Source organism: Choloepus didactylus, chromosome 3, assembly GCF_015220235.1.
Source record: "Choloepus didactylus isolate mChoDid1 chromosome 3, mChoDid1.pri, whole genome shotgun sequence".
NCBI classification, from domain to species: domain Eukaryota; kingdom Metazoa; phylum Chordata; class Mammalia; order Pilosa; family Megalonychidae; genus Choloepus; species Choloepus didactylus.
Genome location: NC_051309.1, coordinates 163,296,653 through 163,323,785, shown reverse-complemented (window position 1 = coordinate 163,323,785; position 27,133 = coordinate 163,296,653). Strand labels below are relative to the sequence as shown.

Below are 27,133 nucleotides of genomic sequence, written 5' to 3'. Positions count from 1 at the left end.
ATGAAGGTGTAAGACAGAAATGGATGGTTATATTTGAGGAAGAAAATCAGCTTGACTGAAATGGAACACTTGTAGAAAGGAATGTGATTGGGTTAAAAAAAAAAATGAAAGAGGTAGGAAGACCTTCAATACCTGGCATTAGGCCTTTATCTTTTAAGTAGTAGGGATCAATTGAAGACATTTAATCAGGTGAATACTGCATAAAGGAGAATTTCGGAAAACTCAATTCTGCAGGATAAGTTAAAACAAGAAACTGGATGGAGAAAACATAGTAAAGACACTTTGGGTATTGCGATAATCAATACTTAAAATTATAGGGGCCCTGGATTCAGAAAGGAGTGATGTATATGAAAAACTTCATAAAAGAAGTAATTGATTATATGTGAAAGAAAGAGGTGAAATAAAAAATATTGATAAGATTCTAAGCATTTAAAAAAAAAATTAGAGGAGTGTAACCCTTGACAGAGGAGTGCTAGAATAAAATTAATTTTTCCAGATTTTAGATATTTAGTTTTAGATGTGCTGAGATATACATGTAGTACACATAGAAAGCCAGCAGGCAAAGGTATGGGTGAACATTTCATAGAAATGGACAAGCATCTGGTTGGTTATAGATCTGGAAATCTTTTGAACAGATGTAAGGTTTAAAATCATGACAATGGAAAAAAAAATACTTCCAGAAAAAAAGGTTTAGATTGAGGAAATTCAGGTACTAAGAGAGAGCCTACAGTATGAATTCACTGATGGATGCAGAAGAATAGAAGTAAGCAAAAACAGAAGAAAGGAGTAGGTTGGAGACCCAGGGTGTTGTAAAGCTATGGAAGCCACAGGAGAGAAAATGTGTGAAGAACCTAGGGTATGATCAGCAGTGTACATTGCTTCAGAAGATAAATAAATCAAAAATGGCTGGTGAGGGAGGACATTACTACTGACCGAAAAGAAATAAAAAGCATCATAAGAGGGTACTATGAACAACTGTAATTCAACAAATCAGACAACTTAGATGAAATGGACAAATTCCTAGAAACAAACAAACTCTACATGCACTGACTCAAGAAGAAATAGACAATCTTGACAAACCAATAACTAGTAAAAAGATTGAATCAGTAATCAAAAGCCTACCAATAGGCCTTGGAGATGATGATGCCCACCACCACAGTCACCTGCCTGCAGCCATGGTCAACCCCACCATGTTCTTCAATATCATCGTCAGTGGCGAACCCTTGGTCTGCATCTCCTTCGAGCTGTTTGCAGACAAGTTTCCAAAGACAGCAGAAAATTTTCATGCTCTGAGCACTTGGGAGACAGGATTTGGTTATAAGGGTTCCTGCTTTCACAGAATTAACCCTGGGTTTATGTGCCAGGGTATTGACTTCACACTCCATAATGGCACTGGTGACAAGTCCATCTACAGGGAGAAGTTTGATGATGAGAACTTCATCCTGAAGCATACAGGTCCTGGCACATCTTGTCTGTGGCCAATGCTGGACCCAACACAATTGGTTCCCAGCTTCTCATCTGCACTGCTAAGACTGAGTGGTTGGATGGCAAGCATGTGATCTTTGGCAAGGTGAAAGAGGATATGAATATTGTGGAAGCCATGGAGCGCTTTGGGTCCAGGAATGGCAAGACCAGCAAGAAGATCACTACTGCTGACTGTGGACAAGTCTAATACATTTGATCTGGTTTTGATTTAACCACCAGACCAATCCTTCTGTAGCTCGGGAAAGTGTCCACCTTCCTTGTTCTGCTCTCAGTATCCTGTCATCTTTGTGCTCTTGCTGCAGTTCTTTGGTTACTACATTATCTTCCCTCTTCCAAGTCTAGCTGAATTGCAGAGTTAAGTTTATGATTATGAAATAAAAACTTAAACAGTCAAAAAAAAAAAAAAACTAACAAAGAAAAGCTCAGGACCAGATGGCTTCACAGGGGTGTTCTTACCAAATATTCCAGGAAGAATTAACACCAATCCTGATCAAAGTCTTCCAAAAAATTGAAGAGGAGGGAACACTTTCCAATTCATTCTATGAGGCCAACATCACCTCATACCAAAGCCAGATAAAGATATCACAAGAAAAGAAAATTACAGACCAATAGCTCTTCTGAATATAGATGCAAAAACCTTCAACAAAATACTTGCAAATTGAATCCAATAACACATTGAAATAATTACACACCATGATCAGGTGGAATTTATCCCAGGTTTGCAAGGGTGGTTCAACATAAGAAAATCAATTAATGTAATAGACCGCATTAACAAATCAAAGAGGAAGAACCGCATGTTTTTCTCGACTGATGGAGAAAAGGCATTTGACAAAATCCAGCATCCTTTTTTGATAAAAACACTTCAAAAACTAGGAATAGAAGGCAATTTTTTCAGCATGATGAAGGACATACATGGAAAACCTGACATTGCATGTGATAATCAGTGGAATACGCCACATTAACAAATCCAAAAGGAAAAACCACATGATCATTTCAATTGATGCAGAAAAGGCATTTGACAAAATTCAGCATCCTTTCATGATAAAAACACTTCAAAAGGTAGAAATCGAAGGAAACTTTCTCAACATGATAAAGGGGATCATTCCAGTTTGCTAAAGGTGCCGGGATGCAATATACCAGAAATGGATAGGCTTTTATAAAGGGGATTTATTAGATCACAAATTTATAGTTCTAAGGACATACAAATGTCCAAACTAAGGCATCAACAAGAGGATACCTTCACTGAAGAAAGGCCTATGGTGTATGGAACACCTCTGTCAGCTAGCAACACACAAGGCTGGCATCTGCTGGTCCTTTGCTCCCAGGTTACATTGCTCTCAGCTTCTGATTCCAATGGCTTTCTCTTTAAACATCTGTGGGTTCTCACGTAGCTTCTCCAGGACAAGCTCTGGGCTTCATCTCTTAGCTTAGCATCTCCAAACATCTTTGTGTCTGCATCTGCAAGCGTCTGCATCTGTGTCAGCTCTGAGCTCCCTCTCCCTGAGCTCTCTTAAGGACTCCAGTAAACTAATTAAGACCCACCTTGTATGGGCAAGGTCACATCGCCATGGAAACAACCTAATCAAAAGATCCTACCCACAATAGGTCTTCCCCGACAAGAGTGGTAAAAAAGAACATAGTCTTTTATGAAGTATATAACAGATTCAAACTAGCACATTCCACCCCAAAAAGACATGTTCTTTCCACATGCAAAATAAATTCATTCCATCACAATATCACAAAAACTTAAATCATTTTGGTAACAACAGGTAAGTACAAAGTCTTATCAAAATCAGTTACAGGCATGGTTTGTCCTAAGGCAAAATTCTCCTCTGGTTGTGGACCTGTGAAACTCAGAACAAGTTATCTGCTGCCAGTATACAAAGGAGGGACAGTCATAGGATAAAGTTTCCCATTGCCATAGAAAGAAACTGGAAGGAAAACAGGGTCAGAGGTCCCAAACAATTCCCAAAGCCTGAGGGCAAACTCCATTGTATTTCAAAGTCTGAGAGTCATTTATCCTTGGGGCTTAAGAGAGTGGCAGTCACACACTCTCTGAGGGATTATGCAGTAGCCCTGCTCTCTTCAAGCACTAGGGTGAGAGTTGCAACATTGGAGAACATTGGGGAGATTACCTTCTTCTCAGCCCCACCCTCTTCAAGCATCTGGGTAGCAACCGGATTCTCTGCCATCTCCAGGGCACATGCTCAATGCCTTCAGAACAGTGGGGTGGTGGCCAGGCTCTTTAAATCCCCAGGGAATGTGCTCCACCCTCTTTGAACTCCAGGGTAAACTTACCCTCTCTGCATGCATGGGTGGGTTCACTCTCCTGGCCCGTGACTTTTTGGCTCCAGATCTGGTTCTCCCTTTGAAGAAATTTTTCCTTCAACCTGTCCCTTTTCTGTCCCTTTTAGTCCAGACTGGCAGTGGTTTCATTTATACAGATCTCACAAAAAATTTGTTAACTTGGCATGCAGCATATGGGGGTCAAAACCATCAGACAGTAGGACTTTCCACGTATCCTTCCTGGATAACTCCGTCTCCTCCTGGCTTGTATTGAAATGGCTGGCTGGTTCCAGGTTTCATTAAATCCTCACATGGGGCACTATCCTCTGGGGTCTCACTTTCTGGAAGCCCAGAATTTTCCAGACCATCAATTTCTGGTTTCTTTGTACTCAGCTTATCTTCTTTCCTCTCGCCTTTTACTATACACTGAGGAGAAGCCAGGCTTCTTTTTTGACATTAAGTTTGGAGATCTCTTCAGCTAAGTATCCCAACTTGTCACGTTCAAATTCTGCCTTCCATCTGACACCAAAACTCAATTTTGCAAAATTCTATGCCACTTTAAAACAAGGGTCACCTTCCTTCCAGTTTACAGTGACACATTCATTCATTTCTGAGGCCTCATCAGAAGTATCTGTAGAGTCCATATTTCTAGTAACAGTCTCTTCAAAGCAATCTAGGCCTTTTCTATCAAGCTTCTCCCAGTTGTTCCAGAATATTCCCCTTATCCATTTATAAAGCTGTTCCAGCATTTTTGGTATTTGCAACACCCCACTTCTCTGGTACCAAAATCTGTTCTGGTTTGCTAAAGCTGCGAGCTTTAGCAATATACCATAAATGTATTGGCTTTTATAAAGAATATTTATTAGGTTACAAATTTATAGTTCTAAAGACTTAAAAGTGTGCAGACTAAAACTTCAACAGAGGATACCTTCACTAAAGAAAGGCCAGTGGTGTCCGGAACATCTGTCAGCTGGGAAGGCACATGGCTGGCATTTGCTATTTCTTTGCTCCCAGGTTACATTGCTTTCAGCTTCTGATTCCAGTGGCTTTCTCTTTAAGCATCTGTGGTTCTCACTTAGCCCAGGACAAACTCTGGGCCTCATCTCTTAGCTTAGCATCTCCAAAAGTCTTTGTGTCTGCATCTCCAAGCATCTGAGTCTTTGTCGGCTCTGAGCTCTCTCTCTCTCCCTGAGCTCTCTTAAGGACTCCAGTAAACTAATTAAGACCCACCATGAATGTGTGGGTCACCTCTCTATGGAAACAACCTAACCAAAAGATCCCGCCCACAATAGATCTGCTCCCACAGGAGTGGATAAAAGAACAGTCTTTAATGGGATACATAACAGATTCAAACCAGTACAAGCATATATGAAAAACCCACAGCTAACATTATCCTCAATGGTGAGAGACTGAAAGCTTTCCCACTAAGATCTGGAACAAGATAAGGCTGCCCACTGTCACCATTGTTTTTCAACATTGTGCTAGAAGTTCTAGCTAGGGCACTTAAGCAAGAAAAAGAAATAAAAGGCATCCAAATTGGAAAGGAAGAAGTAAAACTTCCCCTATTTGCAGATGACATGATCCTATATATACAAAGTCCTGAAAAATCTACAAAAAAGCTACCAGTGCTAATAAATGAGTTCAGCAAAGTGGTGGGATACAAAACAAACATGCAAAAGTCAGTAGTTCTTCTATATATGAGTAATGAGCAATCTGAGAAGGAAATTAAGAAAAAAATTCCATTTACAAAACAACTAACAGAGTAAACTATCTAGGGATATGGACCTAGTCATAGAAAACTACAAAACAGTGCCAAAAGAAATCAAAGAAGACTTAAATAAATGGAAAGACTTTCCATGTTCATGGAATGGAAAACTAAATATTGTTAAGATGTCAGTTCTTCCCAAATTGATTTACAAATTCAACACAATCACAGTAAAAATTCTAATAGCATACTTTGTAGAAATGGAAAAATCAATTATTGAATTTATTTGGAAGGGTAAGGGGCCCCGAATAGCCCAAAACATCTTGAAAAAAAAAAAATGAGCAAGAAAGAAGACTCACACTTCCTAACTTTAAAGCATATTACAAAGCAACAGTGGTCAAAACAGCATAGTTCTGGCATAAAGATAGATATATTGACCAATGGAATCAAATTGAGAGTTCAGAAATTTACCCACACATTTATGATCAATTGATTTTTGACAAAGCTGTCAAGTCCACTCAACTGGGTCAGAACAGTCTCTTCAAAAAATGTTGCTGGGAAAAATTAGATATCCATATCCAAAAGACTGAAAAGGGACCCCAGTATCACACCTCATAGAAAAATTAACTCAAAATGGATCAAAGACCTAAGTATAAGAGTTAGGACCATAAAACTCCTAGAAGAAAATGTAGGGAAGCATCTTCAACATCTTGTGGTAGGCAGTGGTTTCTCAGGCTTTTATACCCAAAGCACAAGCAACATAAGAAAGAATAGATAAATGGGACCACCTCAAAATTAAAAACTTTTGTGCTTTGAAGGACAATGTCAAGATAGTGAATAGGCAACCTACTCAAAGGGAGAAAATATTTGGATACCACATATCCATTAAGTGTTTAATATCCAGAATATATAAAGAACTCTTACCTCTCAACAAGAAGGAGACAAAAAAAAATTTTTAATGGGCAAAAGAGTTGAATGGACATTTTTCCAAAGGGGAAATACAAATGGCTAAAAAGCATATGAAAAGATGTTCAGCCGTCACTATTAGGGAAATGCAAATCAATACCACGAGATATCATTTCACACCTACCAGAGTGGCCACTATTTGAAAAAAACAGAGAACTACAAGTGTTAGAGAGGATGTGGAGAAATAGTAACACCCATTCACTGCTGGTGGGAATGTAAAATGGTGCACCCTCTGTGGAAGACAGTTTGGTGGTTCCTCAGGAAGCTAATAATAGAATTGCAATATGATCTGGCAATCCCGCTACTAGGTATATACTTAGAAGAGCTGAAAAGCAGGGATGCAAACAGACATTCGCCCATCGATGTTCATAGTGGCATTCTTCACAATTGCCAAAAGATGTAAGAAATCCAAGTGCCTGTCAACCAATGAATGGATAAACCAAATGTGGTATATATGTACAATGGAATATTATTCAGCTGTAAGAAGGAATGAAGTCCTGATGCATGTGACAACATGGATGAACCTTGAGGATATTATGTTGACTGAAATGAGCCAGACACAAAAGGACAAATATTGTATGGTCTCACTACTATGAACTAATTATAATGAGCAAACTCTTGGAGCTAAAATCTAGAGTATAGATTACCAGGATATAGTCAGAGGGTAGAGAATGGGGAGCTGGTTCTTAATTTGTGTAGAATTTTTAATTAGATTGACTGTAAATGTTTGGAAATGGTAGCACATTATTGTGAGTGTAATTAACAGTGCTGAATTATGCATGTGATTGTGGTTGAAAAGTGAAGTTTAGGGTCATTTATTTGACTAGAAGGAAGGCTAGAGAATAAAACATGGGACTGTATAACATAGAGAACCCTGTTGTGGATGATGACTGTGGTTAATGGTACAAATAAATGAATGCTCTTTCATGAACTAGAACAAATGTATGTCACTATTACAAGGTGTTAATAATAGGGTGGTATATAGGAAAAATACACATAATGCAGACTATGGACTATACGTAACAGTAACATTTTAATATTCTGTCATCAATTGTAACAAAAGTACACACCAATGCTAAGTGTCAATAATGAAGTGGGGGGTTTTATTTTTGAAGTAATGAAGATGTTCTAAAATTGACTGTGGTGATGCATACACAACTTTGTGATTATACTGAGAGCCATTGATTGTACACTTTGAATGGATTGTATGGTGTATGAATATATCTCAATGAAACTACTTTAAAAAGATAGCTGATGAATTTAAAAACAAAGGGGAGAATCTGGAATTATCAGTTGATGATATAAAATGTCAGTAGAAAATCTTGAGATTATAGTCATTATATTACAACCTTATTCCACAGTTTTCACCCTTGAAAAAGCCCTTTTTATTGCATTTTATTTCCAACAACTCAAAGATTAGTCAAGAAGTAAATAAAGCATTTGTGTCTAAGGATTTTATAGCATTTTTAGATGCCTTGAGTTCTTGTAAAGAAAATTGATTGATATTTCACCTATGTGGAATAATACTGGTTTCATTCTGTCATTGAGAATAACCAGATCACTCTATCTCATGCCTTGAAAAAGCCTTTTCCTCAAAGATATCTGTAATGTGCAAATTCTATTAAAATTATAAGACTCTAGAAGTGTTAAAAAGAGATGGGTGTTTTGAAAATCAGCTCATTATCTACATCTTTTTCATTTCAAAACAATGATAAAAGTAGGAAACAGACCAGTACATATAGTATTAAAACCATTTACAGTAAAATCATAGCTATAATATGGATTTATATGTGATAATATCATTATTCTTTGTTTCTCTATAGTATATGGCATTATTACTATTCTCTCTTTGGAACTCTCGTCCTATAGCTTCCATGATATCACCCCATCCTCCTTTTCCTTCTACCCCTGTACTGGCCCCTCTCTGTCATCTTTACTATTTCACGATATTATACTCTAAATATGAGTACTTCCTGAGGTTCAACTCTAGGTCCTTGCTTGTCTTTGCACGTGTCTTATGTATTTTATTGCTGAAGTCTAACGAGTGGTTTCAAATTGTGCTTCAAAGAGCCCTAAGATTTCCCAGAATTTCCTCAGGGGCTGCTGAGGAGGCTTATTAAGTGTAGCTCCACCCACTTTTAAAATAGAACAGCCCCATCTCTGTGTTTTCTGTTTATCAGGTTTTGTGTAAGATTTCATTTGAAATCATTTCTGCTGCTTTTTAAACACACACAGAGACACACACATGCGCGCACACACACACAAACACTCATACACACAGGGAGTGATAAAGCTCAAAATCCATTGACTTAAGTTTCTCTTCTGTATGGATAATACCCAAATCAATACCTCTGAGCTCTCATCTGAGTGCCACTCTTGGGATTTCTTTTGCCGTTAGACATCTCTACCTGGATAGATGGCCATCACTATCACTTCAGATTCCACATCTCTGACATAAAATTCACTATCTTTCTTCTGTCAAACTGGTTTTTCCTAACTTCTGTTTCAGTCCTTTGCTTTACTGCTCTCTGAAACATGCAAGTTCAAAAAAAAAAGAAAAAGTTTTGTCTTCTCATTGCTCAAAAAAGTCATCAAGCACTAAGAACTGTTGATTTTTTCTTAAATGATGGTTCTCATGTTCATTCTGTTCTTTATATTACCACAGCTTCCACAAATTTTGAAGTGCACTATTTCTTATGTTTAGACCAGTCTCTGTACCTCCAAAGACAGCTCTCTGTCTCCGGGCTCTTAGACCTGCAGTATATTTTGAAATGTTCAGCCAGATTTCAGTTTCTTGCAATTATCAGCATCTTCCTACATAACATCCTGAACCATTTCTTCCTTCCCTATTTTAGCTATGTTAAATGGGATCACTCTGAGCCCCAAACTTAATAATATAGCATTTTATTTAGTGTTTTGTATGTGCTAGGTACTGTGCTAAGCACTTTATACGCGTTATCTTATTTAATTTTCCAAAGGATTCTATGAGCAAGATGACATTAAGCAACTTGCTCAAAGTCAAACAGCAGATAAGTGACAGAGCGAAGATTGGCACTCTGAACCATCTGACATCATAGGGAAATGCTGATGCAGTCTGTTCAAGGGTCACCCCCTTTAATGGGGGTTAAGGCATGTGGACTGCTGGTCAGGGACCACAGTGGATAGCAGTCAAGGGAAAGGACATTGGCTTTGCCACCTGTTCTTGAAAGAGACTGAAGGTTTATAGTCATGAACTTAACCCTTAAAACCATATGTCATAAAATGGCAGGGCTACCACCTCCTCCTTTAGGCTTCAGGTTGCCATTTTTGTGATTTCTTCCACCTGATTGTCACTGGTGTTTAATCACAAATTGATTTCACACCATCAAGAAGTATGTTAGATGATGTTTTGAAGAGGATCCTGGTCCCTATCCCCCACATTCTATTGGCTTCTTTTCTTGTTACTTAAGTCTAGCACCAGTCTTGTCTCCCAATGTTTAAAACTGACGCTTGCCCAGCCATGATGCTCTACTAATTGCATCTGAATACACTTTGCTCACTGTAATGATGATGATGATGATGATGATGATGATGATAGAGATAATTTACTGATTCCTTCCTTAGATTGTAAACTCAGAGTTTTCCTGTCTTTAGTCTTATCTCAAAGGCCTGGTGTATTACCTAACAGGGAAGGAGGCAGGATAGCTTAGAGTATGAGCTCTGGAGTCAAGTTGCAAATTTTGATGACTATTTAATTATTCTTTGACCTTGGGGAAGATATTTAAGTCTTTGTACATTAGTTTCCTTATCTATAAAATGGATATAATAAAGTACCCACATCATATTTGAGATTTAAATGATAGAAGGTGGTAAATCAGTTAGGAAAGTTCCTGGCAAATTGTAAGTGCTAAATAAATGTTTATTGTTATTGTTGTGTTTAGCAGCTCTCAATGAATATTTGTTGATGGCATACTGAGGGTCTAATCTGTGCTAATTACTTTTCTATATTCTTTACATCTATATCATTTAATCTTTACTATAACACAATGAGGTGAGGTGGGAACTATGGTTATCCACATTTTATTGGAGAGAAAATTGAAATGGGTTAAAGAACTTACCTTAGGTCACACAGATCATACATAGTGTGGATTCAAGATTTGAACATGGTGTGTTTGACTTTAAAACCCATACTGCTTCCATCGTATCACTCTGCTTTCACACTGAGCTGCTTTCCAATCTTTTATGCATTAGCAAGTCATAGAGCATTCCTTAAACTTACTGGAAAGACTAACCTCTTGAACTGACACACACTGCATCAAACTGTTATCTAACCTTCCAAGAATATTTTGCCATACTTCCTGTATTAGGAATACGTTCTTCAATGACAGGAACATTAAGACCTGCTAGTATTGTGCACATAGTTGATGATCATTGAATGCATAAATGAATGAATGCTATTATTGTTCCTTACAAGATCCTTGTGAAGGTACTTCTAGTGGTATCCTCATCAAATAAAAAAAGGAAATTATTATTGGATAATATATTTCCTTGTTTATGATGTATTGACTACAGTGTGAAGTTCTTGCAAAGAATATAAAACTTGAAGGGCATTAAATAAATAACATGATGAAAAAATATTCTCTTATGATTTTGAGGGTGTTCTTCATCCTTTTAGACTGGGAATTAAGAACATAGGCTGCCGTGGGGGTGTTGAAATAGTCTTTATGTATCTTTGCTTCCTTCCCTTCCCTCACATATAGCATTTATTCCTACACCCAATATAGGGATACGACAATGAAGATGATAGATAGGGTCCTTCCTCTCAATAAGCTTGACATGAGATAGGCATAAACAAGTAAACAAAATAATTATGATAGTGATAGCTTCTGGCATTTAGCAGCTTCCCACAATGAGATGTAGTTATTGGTATTTGGGAGGTGAGCATCTGCACTTGGTATATGGGTAGAGCCATGGTAAGGGAGTGCCTTGCAAAGGGTGCATGCACACATTTTTCAAAAAGGGTACACACACGTTTCTTAGATTTAGTCAGTCTCTGTTTTAACCTTCTCATGCTTGGGTACGACATATGGCATTTACTTTGTTGTTTAGCCACAAGGTTCAAAGGGATTGTCAACAATAATGCTCTTCCCATGGCAAAAGTAATGTAGCATTAAGCCATTTTCACAGGTGCTTTGTTTCTTTTTTCCTCCTTTCTACTTCCCAGGAAGAAATGGAGCCTAGAATCAAAGTTGCAGTAAGTTTTGTATATACCTGTAAAAGATTAGCTTTTAGCCACTGAGGGTGATGCAAGCAGGAAAACCAACTGCAAGAAAACAGAGATGAAGCCAAAAAGGACAGTTTCTGATTGTAATAGCAGATTTCTGTTTCATATCACTGAGCGAGATGAGAAAGTTTTACAGGGTTTTATAGGAATAGCTTCCACGGTACTAAAGAATGACGTCACCCTCAGTGCCTTTGCCAGGTGCTTGGCCCCACTGTGAACACACAAGGTTGATTTTCAACATGAAACAAGCCAGAAGTATGGAATGACATTTTCAGGTGACAGTTTTGATTCTATTGCCTGTAATTAGCACTTCTTAACTCTCAAACTTGCCCATGCTTTTTCAGGCTGTTGAAGCTCAAATCCGAAGTTTTGGACAGACTCCTTCTCAACTGCTTATTGAGCCCCATCCTCCCAGAGGTTCTGCCATGCAAGTGGTGAGTATTGCTTTCACTTTCCTCATGTCTTGCCTCTCTTTAAAGACCATGCTTGACATTCATAACAGTCTTGTGTTGTGCTTGAGATTCTTTACCACATCTGGACAATTCTGCTCTTCTTATGCAATGTTTGTTATTCTGCTAAAAACCAGCAAACATTATTGCATGCTCCTTGGAGTCTTTGAGAATGTAAACATTTCTCCAGTGCTCTAGTATTTCATCAGTTCTTGTTTTGTTTTGTAGAATTGAAGGTCCATATTTGTCATGTATCCCCAATGTAGGATGAAGAACTCCAAACATAGGGTTATAATTTTTCCAGTTTGAGCTTATGTGTTTCTAGATTAGTTTTGTTATTGTGCTTGTTTTTTTATAGCCCCATGCATTTTTTGGTTTGAGAACTTTAAAACTAATTTTGTTATGTAGGATACTGTTAATGAAGGTCAGGAACCATGAGAAAAAAAAAAAGATGGCCATTGTATACCAAGCCACCCAAAACTTAGTGGTTTAAAACAATGAGTTATTATTTTTCATGATTCTGAGGGTTGGGTAGGCATTTCTTCTGGTCTTTTCACTCATGTGCTGTTGGAGACTGGGCTGGGCTGGCTGGGCCTCTCTTTCCACATAGTCTTTCATCCTCATGGAGGTTAGACCAGGCCACTCCCTTGAAAACAGAAGTAGCAAGGCTTCTTAAGGCATAACTTACAAACTCACACAACATCAGTTCTATCACTTTCCATCAGCCAAAGCAAGTCACAAGGCTGGCCCAGAATCAAGGGTAGGGAAATAGACTCAAGCTGCAAAATATTGTGACCATCCTACCTTCATAGTTCCTGAAATTTCAAGGGGGAAATTCTTCAAAAATAAAAAAAAAAAAGAAAACATAGTAAGAAATATTGAATTGCATAATAAAAATAAATACAATTTTTAAAACAACTGCCTGTAGATATTTTTCTTGAATTATGCCTCAATAAAGCAATTGTTCATTACTGTTTTAAATTAAGAAGAATATAAAATCTATTTCCATAAATATAATGAATAATTTAAGATAGATTCTAATTCCATGTTGTGGTTTAGTAATGATAGATTTTGACACTGAGGAGAGAGTAGCTGCCAAAGAGACAAGAATAGAGATGTGGGCCTTTTTACCTCTGGCTCTTGTTTTCTTTTTTCTCCTTTCTCTTCCCATTTCACCTCTTCCTCTGTGTCTTTTTCCCTTTTTCCCTTTGTCATCTCCTTTCTTCCTCTCAGCACACCCCCCCACCCCGCCCTTTCTCTAGTTATAGGAATTGGCCATAATAATGAACTAAAAGTATTTTTAAAATTTCCACTAAGTGTTTTTAAACAGGTGAAATCAGATTTAGATGGACATAAAAGGTGACTCTAGTTAGCAGAAGACTACATAAAAAGCAAACACTTAGCAAGAACAGTGGAAGATAATGCTGTAAAAATAGTGAGAGTGATTTATATTTGGGCTTTGGAATTAGTTTTAGTAATAGCTTGTCAATGAGACTCAGGCTGTTTTTGGTGCTGGCTAATGGAAGCACCTCCACTGCTCCATTGACTTTCTACCTGGGTCACTGCACAGCCTTGGTCACTGGGGCAATGAGGGAGTTCCCACTGCCACGCCTCCCTTCACAGGAAAAGGATTATTGGTTAATCGAGGCAGATCAGTTTTACTATCCCTAGGGTGATAAGGCTGGGAAGGAACATGCACATATGAAGTTGAGAGATTATTTTTCCCATTCTCTTTATTCTCTGAACTGAATAACTGAACTCCTTTTCAGACTTGCACAAATTGTGTTTTTCATCTTAAATATACGTAGGTGGGAAAGAAAGTCATGTTAGAAATCAATCGTCAGCAAACATACACTTAATATGAGGAAACTGAAATTTGGCCAGCAGTTTTCCTACTTCTACTTCAGACTTGGCTCACAGAGTCACCCTATTTTACCAGTTGTTCTGCTCACCTGCAGCTGCTGCCATCATTCCAGTCTTGCCCAATAGGCTGGGGTATACTTTTTCCCCACGCTCCATACTACTGGCCAAGGGTATGATGGAGCCCTGAAGAGAGTTTCCTGCTGCTTGCCTGCTTTGAGAGTTCTAGTTAGCATGGAGTATGTAGGAACGGACTGGAAGGAGAGCTTGTTGTAAGAATGCAGCACACAGTTCTGGATATGGCGTCTACAGCTTGCTTGTCCTGGCCATGTATCTAAAAGTTGGCCCATCCGAGTCACTGTGTAAACAAGACACTCTTCCTACACATTAGAGAGTTTTCCATGTTTTTTTAAAGGGCATGAACATTAGGATTATTCAATTTGAGCCTAATTGTATATGGAATATGAGCTGTTAATCTCAAAAATGTATATGAACTTCCTTTCAGTGATACTTTATGATATATGCTGTCAAATTTTCTCAGATCAGAGTTTATTAATTGACTTTAGTAAATATTATAAAAGTGCGTAATTGAAAAATAAGGCTTGTCACTCTGAAATGATGTTCATTTCCTTTTCCCAGGGCTTCTTCAAAGCTAGCTTACAGGATTTTTTTTTTTTTTTTTTGGTATTGTTCACTGCTTCTCATTTTATCCAATTTCATACGATTCCTTAAAACTGTATAAAAGGTTCTTTATATGATAAAAATTACAATATCAGGGATTTTAAAAATCAAAGGCACAAATGTTTATTGTTTTTACTGACATTCAGATGAGTCCCCCCATCAGCCATCAATGCACCCTACCACACCCAAACACATAAGAATATAACAGAAATTAAAGCCACCTCGTGCTGTGTTGAGTGCATGAGCCATGATATACACCAGGTGTCGTAATTAGCAGGCACACGAAGGCTGCCTATTTGTCTGGTTTTGCTGCTGTTGCTGTATCCCCCTGTGTTTTCACACCATCAGATAGTTGGATTTAATTGAGGCCACATCAGATGAGGCATTACTGACACCTTTAATTGAATGAGCATCCAGGGAGGATTAACTCATAATATTGATTGGCTTTTAGCCACTTGCTCAGAAGGGTGTCTGGGTAGCTTATTAGTTGCCTTTATTTACACCTTTATGCAAAGAGTGCAAATAGGAATTCTTAGAGCAATATGTTTTTCTAAGTACTCTTAATAACTTTTTTAAAAGGACTGATAATAAAAATGCAAATGTATTTAATTTTTTATTAGCAGCTCTGAATAAATATGTGTTAAATATACATGCCTACACGTTTACATATACCTGGTATTTTGAAATATGGCGGTAGGAAAGCAGCCAGAAGCACTTCATCAAAGTGTTTCAATTCTGAATGATACTAATCAGCTATTAGAAAATAGACATGGTAGAAGAGAGTTGCTGAAAATGTGCAGTGCAATTACTGTATGATAGCATACTACCACAAAGTATAAATAAAGCCAATAAATCAGAGTAGTGTTTTATATGTCTTGGGTTATGACATATGGGTTTGTAGGAATGTTCCAAATCCTTTAGTACTCTTCAAGATTTATATATTTGCTAGTTATTAGAACAGTCAGTGTTTCATTTACGAATTTCAATTACTTTCTGCTTTTCAAAGGAGAAATCAAAAAAATCTTGAGCTTTAGGTTTTTACTGAGAGGAAGAGGCATCTAGATGTTTCTCTTTACTCCTAGCTACATCAGAAAGCAATGGCATTTGCATTATAGTAGGGTAGTGTTTGTGACTTGGTACACTATATAAATATATTGTTTTTAGAAATAAATTTAATGATGCATTACTCTGAAACACCTTTTTAATTAATGCATATATTGCACTCATGTTATTTTTCTAATGTTATAATACATGTATGCCATCTAACTATTGTTTTAAATATATTTGCTTTAGTTATCTCTTTATTCAGTTGCCATAATCTTCATGCTAATCTTTGGAAATTACCATGGCTTGCTTTTATAATTATTGCCTGTTTTTGTTCTTTTCTTTTCTGTATTTCTTTCTTTTTTTTTTTTTTTTTTATTTTGATACCAAAAATCATTCCTTGACATATGATGCTAGCAATTGGAAGGGTTTAATACAATCCCCAGGACTTTGCCTATTTAGAATCTAAATCAAATCATCATTTTAGTTTTTGATGGGGGTGGGGAGGTGGGGAGGTGGGAAAAGGAGCTAATAAAATTATTTGAATTTTTAAAGTGTTTCTGTACTCTATTTCAGTTACCAAAAATTTCAGCTAATGCCATGTACAAAAAACAAACAAATCTTAATTGCTGTTTCTATAAGCCTTCTGCTCACTGTGCTTTCCCTTGCAGCTTGTGTTAACATGGTCTTCCTCTTTTTTCCTGCATCCTTTCTCTTTGCCTTTGTTTGTCTGCTTTTTGTATATATGGGTTCTTGTCTGGCCCACTCAACAGTATCTCCTCCTGCAGAGTCCATTGATGTTCACAGACCAAGCTCAGCAGGATGTTATCATGGTCCTAAAGTTCCCCTCCAACTCCCCTGTCACTCACGTGGCAGCCAACACCCAGCCTGGTCTGGCAACTCCTGCTGTGATCACAGTCACCGCTAACAGGCTATTTGCCGTGAACAAGTGGCACAACCTTCCTGGTAAGTAAAGAAATATTGTGAAGCATAGTAACTGCTGAGCACTGTATAAAGAAATTGTAATAGCCACTTAAATGTATTACATCTCAACATTTAAGCTTTTAATTTTCAATCAAAATGCTTAACAGTTTGAAAGCCTTGAAGAAGTCCCATCTGAGCTATGCAGTACAACTGTTAAAACATAACAGTTCTCTGGCATCTGGTAGTTTGTCTTTATTCCTCAGATATAAATATTTCTAATATAATATTTTAATTTAATAATGTTCTAATATTCTGTCCATAAATAGCGTATATTTATTTATCAAATGTTCCTCTTTCTTCACTTACTCATTTTCTCAAACATTTCTGATTGTTTACTATATGCCAGAGCCTGTACTGTTTTGTGCGTGGCATTGTACTCTTTATTGTGGATGGTAAAAAGAACACTGAAGTGGCACAGCCAAAATTCTGCATACCATAAGTACATTCTGTTCTTCCATTAAGTACAAAATACTAAGAGAAGCACTCTTGTCAGGAAACTGGGTGTGTACAGAAGGGGAGTGTGAGGAGCTCAGCCATCAGTGCTTAGGGAGTGTTGTGTAACAATGTGAATATCAGCTAGAGACCTAGTAGCCCTTTGGTGGAGTCAGCTCAGTTTCCGATGAGCTCGTTCTTTGCTAGGCTAAACTCAGACGGAGGGAAAATACTAAAATAGCCATTAGAATCATAATCCGTCCAAGTTTGAAGAGACCTCAGAGTTCATCTGGTCCAGCCTGTGTTTTACCATTGAAGGCACTGAGCCCCAGGAAGCTTGCCTTATTCAGCATCACTTATGGTGAGTCAGTGGCAGGGTTTGAACCCAAGTTTTCTGATCTCCTCCTGTGATTTATTGCCTCTCATTAGAATGAAGATGTTGGGACCTGGATTTAGCTCTGTTCTTTTTGGCCCTATTAGAATTTTTTTTTTTTTTTTTTTTTTTTTTAAGGAGAAAGAAGGAAAATCTTTTAAAGTCCTGGAGATTGTAGGCTTTTTTCCCAAGCCATTGTTCTAGGTAGGAAACTTTAAAAGATAATATTTTAGTAATCTCTTAACTTGTCGTTAAATCTGTAAAGTGTGCATGAAGCTGTACTCATTAGAATACATGAAATGGTCACAAAAATACAGATTCTTGGATAAGGGCCTCATGCCAAATTCAATGCAAGAGTTTTAGAATTCAGAAGAATAAATAGACTTTATGCCGTGACTGTGCTCAGTAAGGTAGCCAGTATGAAGTATTTGTGGTTGGTATCAGATGTGATTAAATATAGTCATTTTCCTGGCCATTGGAAAATGAAACAACTAGAAGAACGTCAATATTTGGTTAGAGAATAGATTTGAGGAAGATTGGAAACAGTAAAAATTGAGGTTATAGGTCCTTTTATTCCTTTTTCTTCAGGAAGCTTTTCTTACAGAGTTAAATATGTATGTAGATGGCATGCTTATATTTGGGGACTGAAGATTATAATTTGTTTAATTAATGTCGTTTGGGGATTCCCTACATACCACTCATTAGAAGAGAAATATTCTGGTGTGTGATCTTTAAAAATACTAAAGAATTACCTACTCTGTGTGCAGTTACCCTTAGAGCTTGGCAAAGGCACCAGTGAGTATGACATCAGGGCCACCACAAATGCTTATCCTGGGTGGCTATTTGTGCCAGCCCTGAAAACTTCTTCAGCATTAACAGAGTGACGGTGTACCTGAGGAGAGACAAAACTTTTTAACTGATAGAAAGCCCTGACCACTCCCCATCCCTGTCTTTAACTTAGCCTAGCAAAGAGCTAGCTTTGCAGGAACTGAACTGGGTCCACCAAGGGGCTACCAGGTCTCTAGTTAATCCTCTAGCACTGATGATTGAGCTCCTGACGCTCCCCTTTTGAGCTCCTCTTTTAAGGAAGCCTGGTTTCCTAAGTTGAAAACTTCCCTTAGTACTTGTTTTTCAGGTGTTCTCTGCCCCATTCTCAATTTTTCTATAAATATGTAAAGTAATTTGGGGGGTAGGGTCCCCCTACTAGAGTATTACTTATGATGCATACAGCTGTTCCCAGCCAAACTCACCTTTCTGTAAGATAAGGGCATGGGGAACTGCATGTGTTCTGCCTATCCTTTGCCTCTAATTCTCCTCAGTGACCCAATTATATCTAAGAATATTAAGCATCTATTATAAATCTATGCCTCATTTCAGGTACATTTACTTGAATCGATCTTTCATTCTATCTCTTTTACCTTTACTTGTGAATATGCCTTGATTTAAACAAATATCAAAAGTCCCTAACAGTTATTCTTCTGTAAATATTAAATTCATATTACACTAACTTTTTATTTTTTAACTTTAGATTCTGGTTCTTTTCTGAGGATCTCTGATTTCCATAGCTCATTCCTTAGACAGCTAGTTCTTGTCATTTCTTTGAGTTGTGTCTGGGCCCTGATTTGGTGGGAAGGAATATATCTTTATCCTTTCTTCTCATTCATAGGACTTTGCAAAATCTCTGAAAAAATTAGCAACTAATGACTATAGAGCATTTACTAGGTTCAAAGCATGGTTCTTATCATTTAACATGTATTAACTCAAACTCCTCAACAACTCTGGGATGTGGGTTCTGTATTTAGGTTGAACCATATGAAATTGCCATTTTTATAGTCAAAATGATCAGGTATTAGTAATTGCATGTGGTTTAACCTAACTCATTCTCAGACCACGAAATGGAAACACAGGCTACATGACCTGCCCAATGACACACAGGCAGTCAGTGGCAGAACTGGGATTTGAGGCATGACCAAAAATATATAACCTCTTGCACCTCTTTCACTGACAGTTTGGTTTTACTGTTTCTACGATCCCAGAGTCTCAGAGAAGAAAAATTCTCAAGGTATTAAGTGTTAATTGACACTGGTATTGCTGGAAGTAAATGGCAATATTGGATAGAGAGAGACTATCGTGCGTTTTCCCTGATCATTCCCTTTAAGTGTTCTGTGATTTCTTTAGTGGCAGAGCCAGTAATCAGCAAAGACAAATACCTTCAGTAAAAAATAATGAGTCATTGCCACTTTCTTTCTTCAGCTGCTTGAATTCCTTATATATATTCAACTATAATTTTTAGTGCCAATATTACATTTAGTCAGGTGTTTTATCAGTATTAATGATGCTTCAGTCATCCTTGAAAAGTTGATATTTACAAAGTGAGGAAATTATGACATAAGTAGTTATTAAAATAACCAGTGAGCTCATTGAAATGTTCCCCATTTTTATTTTCAGCCCCTCAAGGACTGTAAAAAAGCTGTCCTAAATTCTTATGGTATTTCTTAAGCACAATTCTAATACTGACCAAACAGTAACTTAAGTGCTTATGAGTCTGTAAAAAGCAGATACTGACCAGGGTAAATGGCTGTGTCACTTGGGGTAAAATAGTTCGGAAAAATGCCCAGAATTTAACAATCAGAAGGATAAAGGTGAAAAGATCATCTTTCCCAAGTCCTTCATTTTAGGGATTGATTTGCCCAAGGTTGCATAGCTTGGCAGGAGCAGCTCTTGATTCCTAGTGCACATTGCCCACTACCTAAAGTCCTCCTACCTTTCAAGGGGAAACAGACTGTAAAACCTTTTTTCAATTATAGAATAAGTATGCCTGAATTTTGGAACCATTTTGAGAATTGAGCCAACTATTCTTAGTATAAATTGATTTGTGAATTACTCATCTGCTTCTGAGAGTATTTTTAAATTGGAACCATGGAAATATTAAATATTAATAAAACTTTTTAGAAAACCTCAATTCAGTCTTCAAGAAAATATTTCAGCCAAATGCAGTTAACTAAAACATTTATCTGTGGATAGCTTTTTTTATTTGTATTCAAACTTTCAATTGATTGATTTTAAGTGATGGATGAAACATTAAATGTTCCCTGACTTAGAGCTTTCCCTTTCTCCATCATAAATTGACATTTTTGTGGATCCTTTGTGCTGCAGCATTCAAAACTGCCTTTTTAAAAAGTAACAAAAAAATAGTATTTGCTATAGTCAGCAGATGGTTGTCACATTTTGTTTTCAGCGCACTTTACCACTTAATTTTGTTTTGTTGCAGCATCAGAGGTTGCCAGTCAAGCATCTGCTATAGCTTATGGCCTAGGACTGGAGCCACTGCTGATGGCACATGTTCAGAACAGCACTAATCTAAAATAAATGTTTAATAAGCTAGCCATAAAAGCACCTGGATTTTTTTTCTTTAAATTTCACAAAACTGCATGAGAGATTTGGAGATTGGAAACAATTCTACGTAAGGTTTGACTTATGCATTTTTATGTGGTTTAGTATATGAAAAATAATGCATTTTTTTTCCTTTTAATCTTTTGTGAATTCCAGCTCATCAAGGTGCTGTACAAGACCAGCCATACCAGCTGCCAGTGGAAATCGATCCTCTCATAGGTCTGTCACTTTCTTCTCTCTTTGCGATTCATTAAGCTCTGTATGGTGGCCCTGAAGTGTAGATTACAGTTGTTTTTCACTTGCTGGTTGCTGGGAATGGAATTTTCCTGATAAACCATTTGCATGCAAATTGGAATGCAATGAGCTGTGGCTATGCTGGTATTTCATCAACTCCCCCTCGTTGGTTTGCCTAATTTGAACAGGCCTAGGACGCGTGTCACTGAAAATTAATATGGATGCTGTAATAATGTGTGATTGAGAATGCGCATGAAGTACTGTCAGGATAATATTGGATCTTTTCATCACTCAGACTTGTTGATGAGCAGGAGCGAGGCACGTTATGATGAATCGGTGTACCGGTAATGTGATGGAGCTCCTTTGCTAGGGAAATTTTCATAATAACAGTGGGGTTCTTAGCAGCACTGTGTTGTGAAAAATAAAACTGTAGTGGCAGGGTTTCATCATTAAAGGAGATCAATCCTTTCTTCCTGGACTCTCTGTTCAGTCTGAAGGGATTAATGTGCAATTGCAGGGCAGTTTTGAAGTTGAAATATATTGCCCAGCCAATGGCAGTGTTAAGATATTTGTATTCATTTTCCTAGAGCCCTACAGCCCAGTAAATTGCCACTGGAGGTTAAATTTGTTCAGAGGAGGGAAATTAAAAAAAAAAAAAAAATAGGCAGGAGATCAGAAAAAGCCACTGGGATGAAACAAGCATCTGCAAATAACTTAGAATATTTAATTGTTTTTATGCTTTTTGAGTTAGGTTAGTTGATATCACCAGTTTAGCATTTTTCATCCTATGTATGGAGATGTCAAATATGGCTTTACTACGAATGTTAAGCCTTGATATTGAGGATCCTATTCAGTAACTTTTAGAATAAAAAACTTAATTGCCTAGTTGTAGGGACATGCCACCAGCATGGATATTTGGCTTATAATTTTGCTAAATTTCCCTGGCACAGATAATTTGCTAGAATTTTTAAGTTTTAACTAAAACATACGAATGAATTGATATAGTCATTTAAAATCCAAGCTGTTTCCTGTATGTATGTGACCACACACCTTTTTTGTCTTTTAAAGCTATTGTTTCAGAAGACCTAAAGGACCACCATTCCCAAATGGACTCTTAGGCTTAACTAAAATAACCTTAACCTCAAAACTAATTCATTTACCATTTTCTGAAATCTGAGCAGAAATCTAAGAAGCAGTGATCTATATGAAAGATAAATGCAATTTTAGTTCTAAATTTTATTTTGCTTTGAATAGATATGATTTGCCTATGTTAAGAAAAATTAAATGCTCACTTGGGCAGAGTTTTAAAAATCAGGAAAATGGGAAAATAAAGCCCATTCACTAAGTCATTTAAAACATTATTTCTGAATTACAGGCTCATTGTTTGCTTCAAAACTTAACAATGATGATCCTGTAGTATAAAGTCTAATTAAATGAATTTAGCAGTTGTAATCCTTTAGTCCAGGCACTGATACATTTTTCCTATAAAGAGTCAGATAATAAAAATTTTAGACTTTGTGGTCCATATGGTCTCTGTTGTACCAAGTAAACTCTGCCATTATAGTACAAAAGCAGCCACAGACAATGCATAAACAAGTGACCATAGCTGTGTTCCAATAAAACTTTATATACAAAACCAAGCAATGGGCTGGATTAGGCCTGTGGGCTATAGTTTGCCCCCCATTCTACTCATCAGATTTTTGTTCCTATGCCCCTAAACTAAGTGTCCAAACCCATGTAACTTCTCATGCATTTTTTTAGTTCATTTTTATTGAGATATATTCACATACCATGCAGTCATACAAAGCATCCATTCAGTTGTCCACAGTACCATTACATAGTTGTGTGTTCATCCCCCAAATTAATTTTTGAACATTTTCATTAGCATACACACAAAAATGATAAGAATAAAAATTAAAGTGAAAAAGAACAATTGAAGTAAAAAAGAACACTGGGTGCCCTTTTGTTTTTTTGCCCCCATTTTTCTACTCCTCCATCCATACACTGGACAAAGGGGAGCGTGGTCCTTATGGCTTTCCCAATCACATTGTCACCCCTCATAAGCGACATTTTTATACAATCGTCTTCAAGATTCATGGGTTCTGGGTTGTAGTTTGATAGTTTCAGGTATTTACTGCTAGCTAGTCCAATTCGTTGGAACCTAAAAAGGGTTATCTGTAATGTGTGTAAGTGTGCCCACCAGAGTGACCTCTCGGCTCCTTTTGGAATCTCTCTGCCACTGAAGCTTATTTCATTTCCTTTCACATCCCCCTTTCGGTCAAGAAGTTGTCCTCCATCCCACAATGCTGGGTCTAGATTCCTCCCCGGGAGTCATATTCCACATTGCCAGGGAGATTCACTCCCCTGGGTGTCAGATTCCACATAGAGGGGAGGGCAGTGATTTCACCTGCCAAGTTGGCTTAGCTAGAGAGAGAGGGCCACAGCTGACTTCTCATGCATTTTTAAGTTTTGATATCTGCAATTTTTCATCACAAGTTTAAGTAGTTGCAAAGGTTATCAAATTTTTGGTATCCTGTAAAAATTAACATTCTAAGTAAACTGTTATATCCCTCTTTAAAATGTCTCCAATGGAATCTAAATATCAGAATGAATTGATATTCACATTTTCTGTTTTTAAAAAATGCATTTAAAAGCTCTTAGTCAGAAATTTTACATTATTTCTTTTTCATCTTAAATTCATATTTTCATTCTGCTTCCCCTACATTTTATCTTAATGTTTTTACTGATTATCATATTATACTTTTCTGCAATAAAAATATTGTATAGAAAAGTAAACATGTAAATTTAAATTTTAAAATTCCCTTTGATTATAAGACTCAATGTTTTTAAATTTTTCATCTGAGTTGAGTGATCATTATAAATATTAATCATATTTCTCCAAAAATTATAATAAATTTTAGTAAATACTTGTTAAGCATAAAAAAGCAAACATTTATTGGAAATACATCATTTGTAAAATGGATGAGGCTTTTTCCCTCCCAACTACCTCATGTATTCATGGATGAACATTATTGCTGAGTGAGAACAGATTTGTTAATAGTTCTATCCTATTTTGTGTGTGTGTTTTTAGAGATGGAAACTCTGAGGAACCTTGCTCACAAAAGAAAGTAAATGGGAAACAAGAGTTTTGTTTTAATAATTTCACTCAAATCTTTTAACTCTTTCTGAATTCTGTGACAAAATTCACACAGCAATCTATTATTAAAAATTATTTTTATAGTCTATCATAAATTATCTATCATTTTAGTAATCTATCATTGAAACTTATTTTCAAAGATCTATCAACTGATGGCATAATTAGATCCTTTTTCAATTTTATTGAAAGCAACAAATTGGAAACCACCTGCCCAAAATAATTTATACCTATGCATTCTGCTTTTTCAGCATCACATCAGTATTTTAAATTGACCCTTTATTTGGCTCCCAAGAGATTTTTAAACCTGAGGTAAAGTACCATAGTAAGATTTTGGAAGGGCGGAAGTATTCCTTTTTTTATCTAGTGGGAGAAGGGCATGTACAAAGGGAGGTAGGAAAGGAAAACTCACATGAGAATTCTCAGGCAAATCATTTTCAGTCAAGAAAACATATGAAAGTCGAGGAACTAAAAATCGATTCTCTTAAAACCATCTGTGCCTGTGTATCCCTTGGGAAGTCTTGTACCCCCCAGGGGTATGAATGCCCCAGTTTGAAGACTCCTTATCTAGACAAATATACCTAATTTGCACGGAAAAAAAAAACAAATACTTTCAGTACTGAATCCCAAGAGATTTAGTAAAGAAAACAATGAGATAATGGAAAGGCAGTTGTGATTAGATAGATAGATAGATAGATAGATAGAAGTGGCAATGGTAGAAAGAGGTGGCAATGGTAATTACAAGTAAGCATTTACTTGGAAATTTTTTATCTTAAGGCTTCAGAAGCATTAGCCTTCACCCATTTGTATTTTATGGTCACTGAATTCAAAATCATGCACATGACCAGATCTATCTAAGTAGCTCCTCCCAAGAGATCACCCCAAAAAAATGATCAGTGAAAGTTTATATCATAGGAACAAAACCCATATAAACCTGACAAAAATAAACATTTTTACAATTCTCAGGAAGTACAGTAGTAATCATCATAGAAAGTACCACATACCTTATTTTAATTGCTAGCTTTCTTGGGATAAAAAAAAAAATGTGTCTCACAGGGCTCCACTGCAGTGGGATACTGTGTGTTTCTCTGATACACTAAGATGTCCACAGAAGCTTTTCTCCTGTATTAGCAATTTCTTCAAGTAGAATTCTGCCCTTTTTCCACTGTTACCACTATCTAGCCCATTAATCCCCTCAAGCATATGAAGCCCATATTATGAAACAGTTATCTAATAATCTTAAATAGATGAAGTTATGCCAAATACTAGCAAGAATTTTGCAAATTATATGTTTATGTTTGTTATGTTGTGTGTGCCTTGAGGGCAGGGAATGTTTTAGTCCTCTGTATCCCCAGTGGTTCCAAGAACAGCACTAGAAAAAATATTTTAAGCAACTTTTTCTACTCTATTGTTTTATGAGCTTTCTATTAAAGTGTCCGCATTTACTTAGTTATTATGTACAATGAATGTTGAATAGATCTTTTTCAATATGTACTTTATTTTTATTAATGCATTTACGGTTTTTTTCCTCAGAAAACTGAAGACTATGAGTAAAAACAATTTGATCAGATGCAGAAATTTATTATTTATTCATATTTGTGATACATTGTTTCTTTAGCAGCAAAAGTGCCTTTACTTTTATTAGGAAGTGCTTTCTATTTGGTTTGCCTCTTAATGCCAAAAAAAGGCATCTCAGTGAAAATTCCTTTTCTCATAATGGCACACTTGGTAGTGTATTTCTAGAGGATGATTACTCTTCCCTTGTGCCCTGTGTTGCTCGGTGTCTGACCTTGTGCCTTCTGACAAACCACATCTCAGGTGCTCTGTAGAATTTTGAAAACACACTGCCAGGCTGTCTTGTTTTATTGCTTAAATAAGGAGTGAGAAAGTGCCAGTATGCTGTACTTTGACTTTTTCAATTATGAAAAAAGCCTGTTTAATAAATAGTCATTCTACCTTTTTCTTACGTACAAGTAAGGCTGTAAACAGAGGAAATGGGAGTTCACATCTAGTCAAATTAAAGACCCATTAAAACCAAAGTAGTACAAGATGCTACAAGATTTCAAATATATGGCATTTAAATTCTAATATCTCTTTTTTGTGACAAAATGATAAAGGTAATAGATAGTCACAACATGAATCCATTCTCATGACAATAGATGTAATGAGATTGTCAGAAACACAAACCTAACTGTGATGCAATCTGGAGACTGTAATCTAGTTTGGTCCTGCCCAAGAGCTAGGATGCATGTTCTGTGAATTGTATTCTATTTTTAAATTGTAATATGCTGTTATTTCTTTCCTGTAGGCAAATCTTTTTCACTGAGATGTTGAATTTAGCTAACCACATTCTTCCAAGAATCAGATGTGTTTTCCAATTTGGTTTTTCAAATATTGTATTTAAAATTAGAGTAATCTTATCCTGGAACATGTCTCCCTTCCTCTTGTCCCCCCCCCCCCACCCTCCCCACCCCTCCAAGTATGACAAAATGCAAGGTTTCTTTGTCCATCAGGGTTTAGTAGGGTTTTTATTTTTCTTCCTCTGTTCTCACAGCCAGCAATACAGGAATGCACAGGAGGCAAATCACTGACCTTTTAGACCAAAGTATTCAAGTCCATTCCCAGTGCTTTGTCATTACTTCGGACAACCGCTATATTCTGGTCTGTGGCTTCTGGGATAAGAGTTTCCGAGTCTATTCTACAGACACAGGTAACTGTTATTTTCTTCATCAGTGAACTAAAGTGTATTACAAGTAACGTTGAGAGGCTTGGAATGCATTCTTGTCTTCTTCCTGTCAAAAATTATGGAATTCTAAAATTTGTA

The 27,133-nt window shown here is 36.8% G+C and overlaps 1 protein-coding gene, 1 long non-coding RNA gene and 1 pseudogene across 4 annotated transcripts in view; 2 read left to right on the top strand and 1 right to left on the bottom strand.

Moving 5' to 3' along the window:
• LRBA (LPS responsive beige-like anchor protein) overlaps positions 1-27,133 on the top strand; it is a 1,009,660-nt gene that overhangs the window by 944,610 nt on the left and 37,917 nt on the right. For all 3 annotated transcript variants that reach the window (XM_037830797.1, XM_037830798.1, XM_037830799.1), the window contains 4 exons: positions 12,050-12,139; positions 16,528-16,705; positions 21,078-21,140; positions 26,864-27,019. In XM_037830797.1, coding sequence (XP_037686725.1) covers positions 12,050-12,139; positions 16,528-16,705; positions 21,078-21,140; positions 26,864-27,019 — 487 coding nt within the window. The remainder of the gene's footprint in view (positions 1-12,049; positions 12,140-16,527; positions 16,706-21,077; positions 21,141-26,863; positions 27,020-27,133) is intronic.
• Positions 1,176-1,885, top strand: LOC119529923 (annotated as a pseudogene).
• The window catches only part of LOC119529925, a 41,256-nt gene continuing 40,930 nt past the window's right edge, over positions 26,808-27,133 (bottom strand). The window contains exon 3 of the long non-coding RNA XR_005215977.1: positions 26,808-27,101. This is a non-coding gene — a long non-coding RNA (uncharacterized LOC119529925). The remainder of the gene's footprint in view (positions 27,102-27,133) is intronic.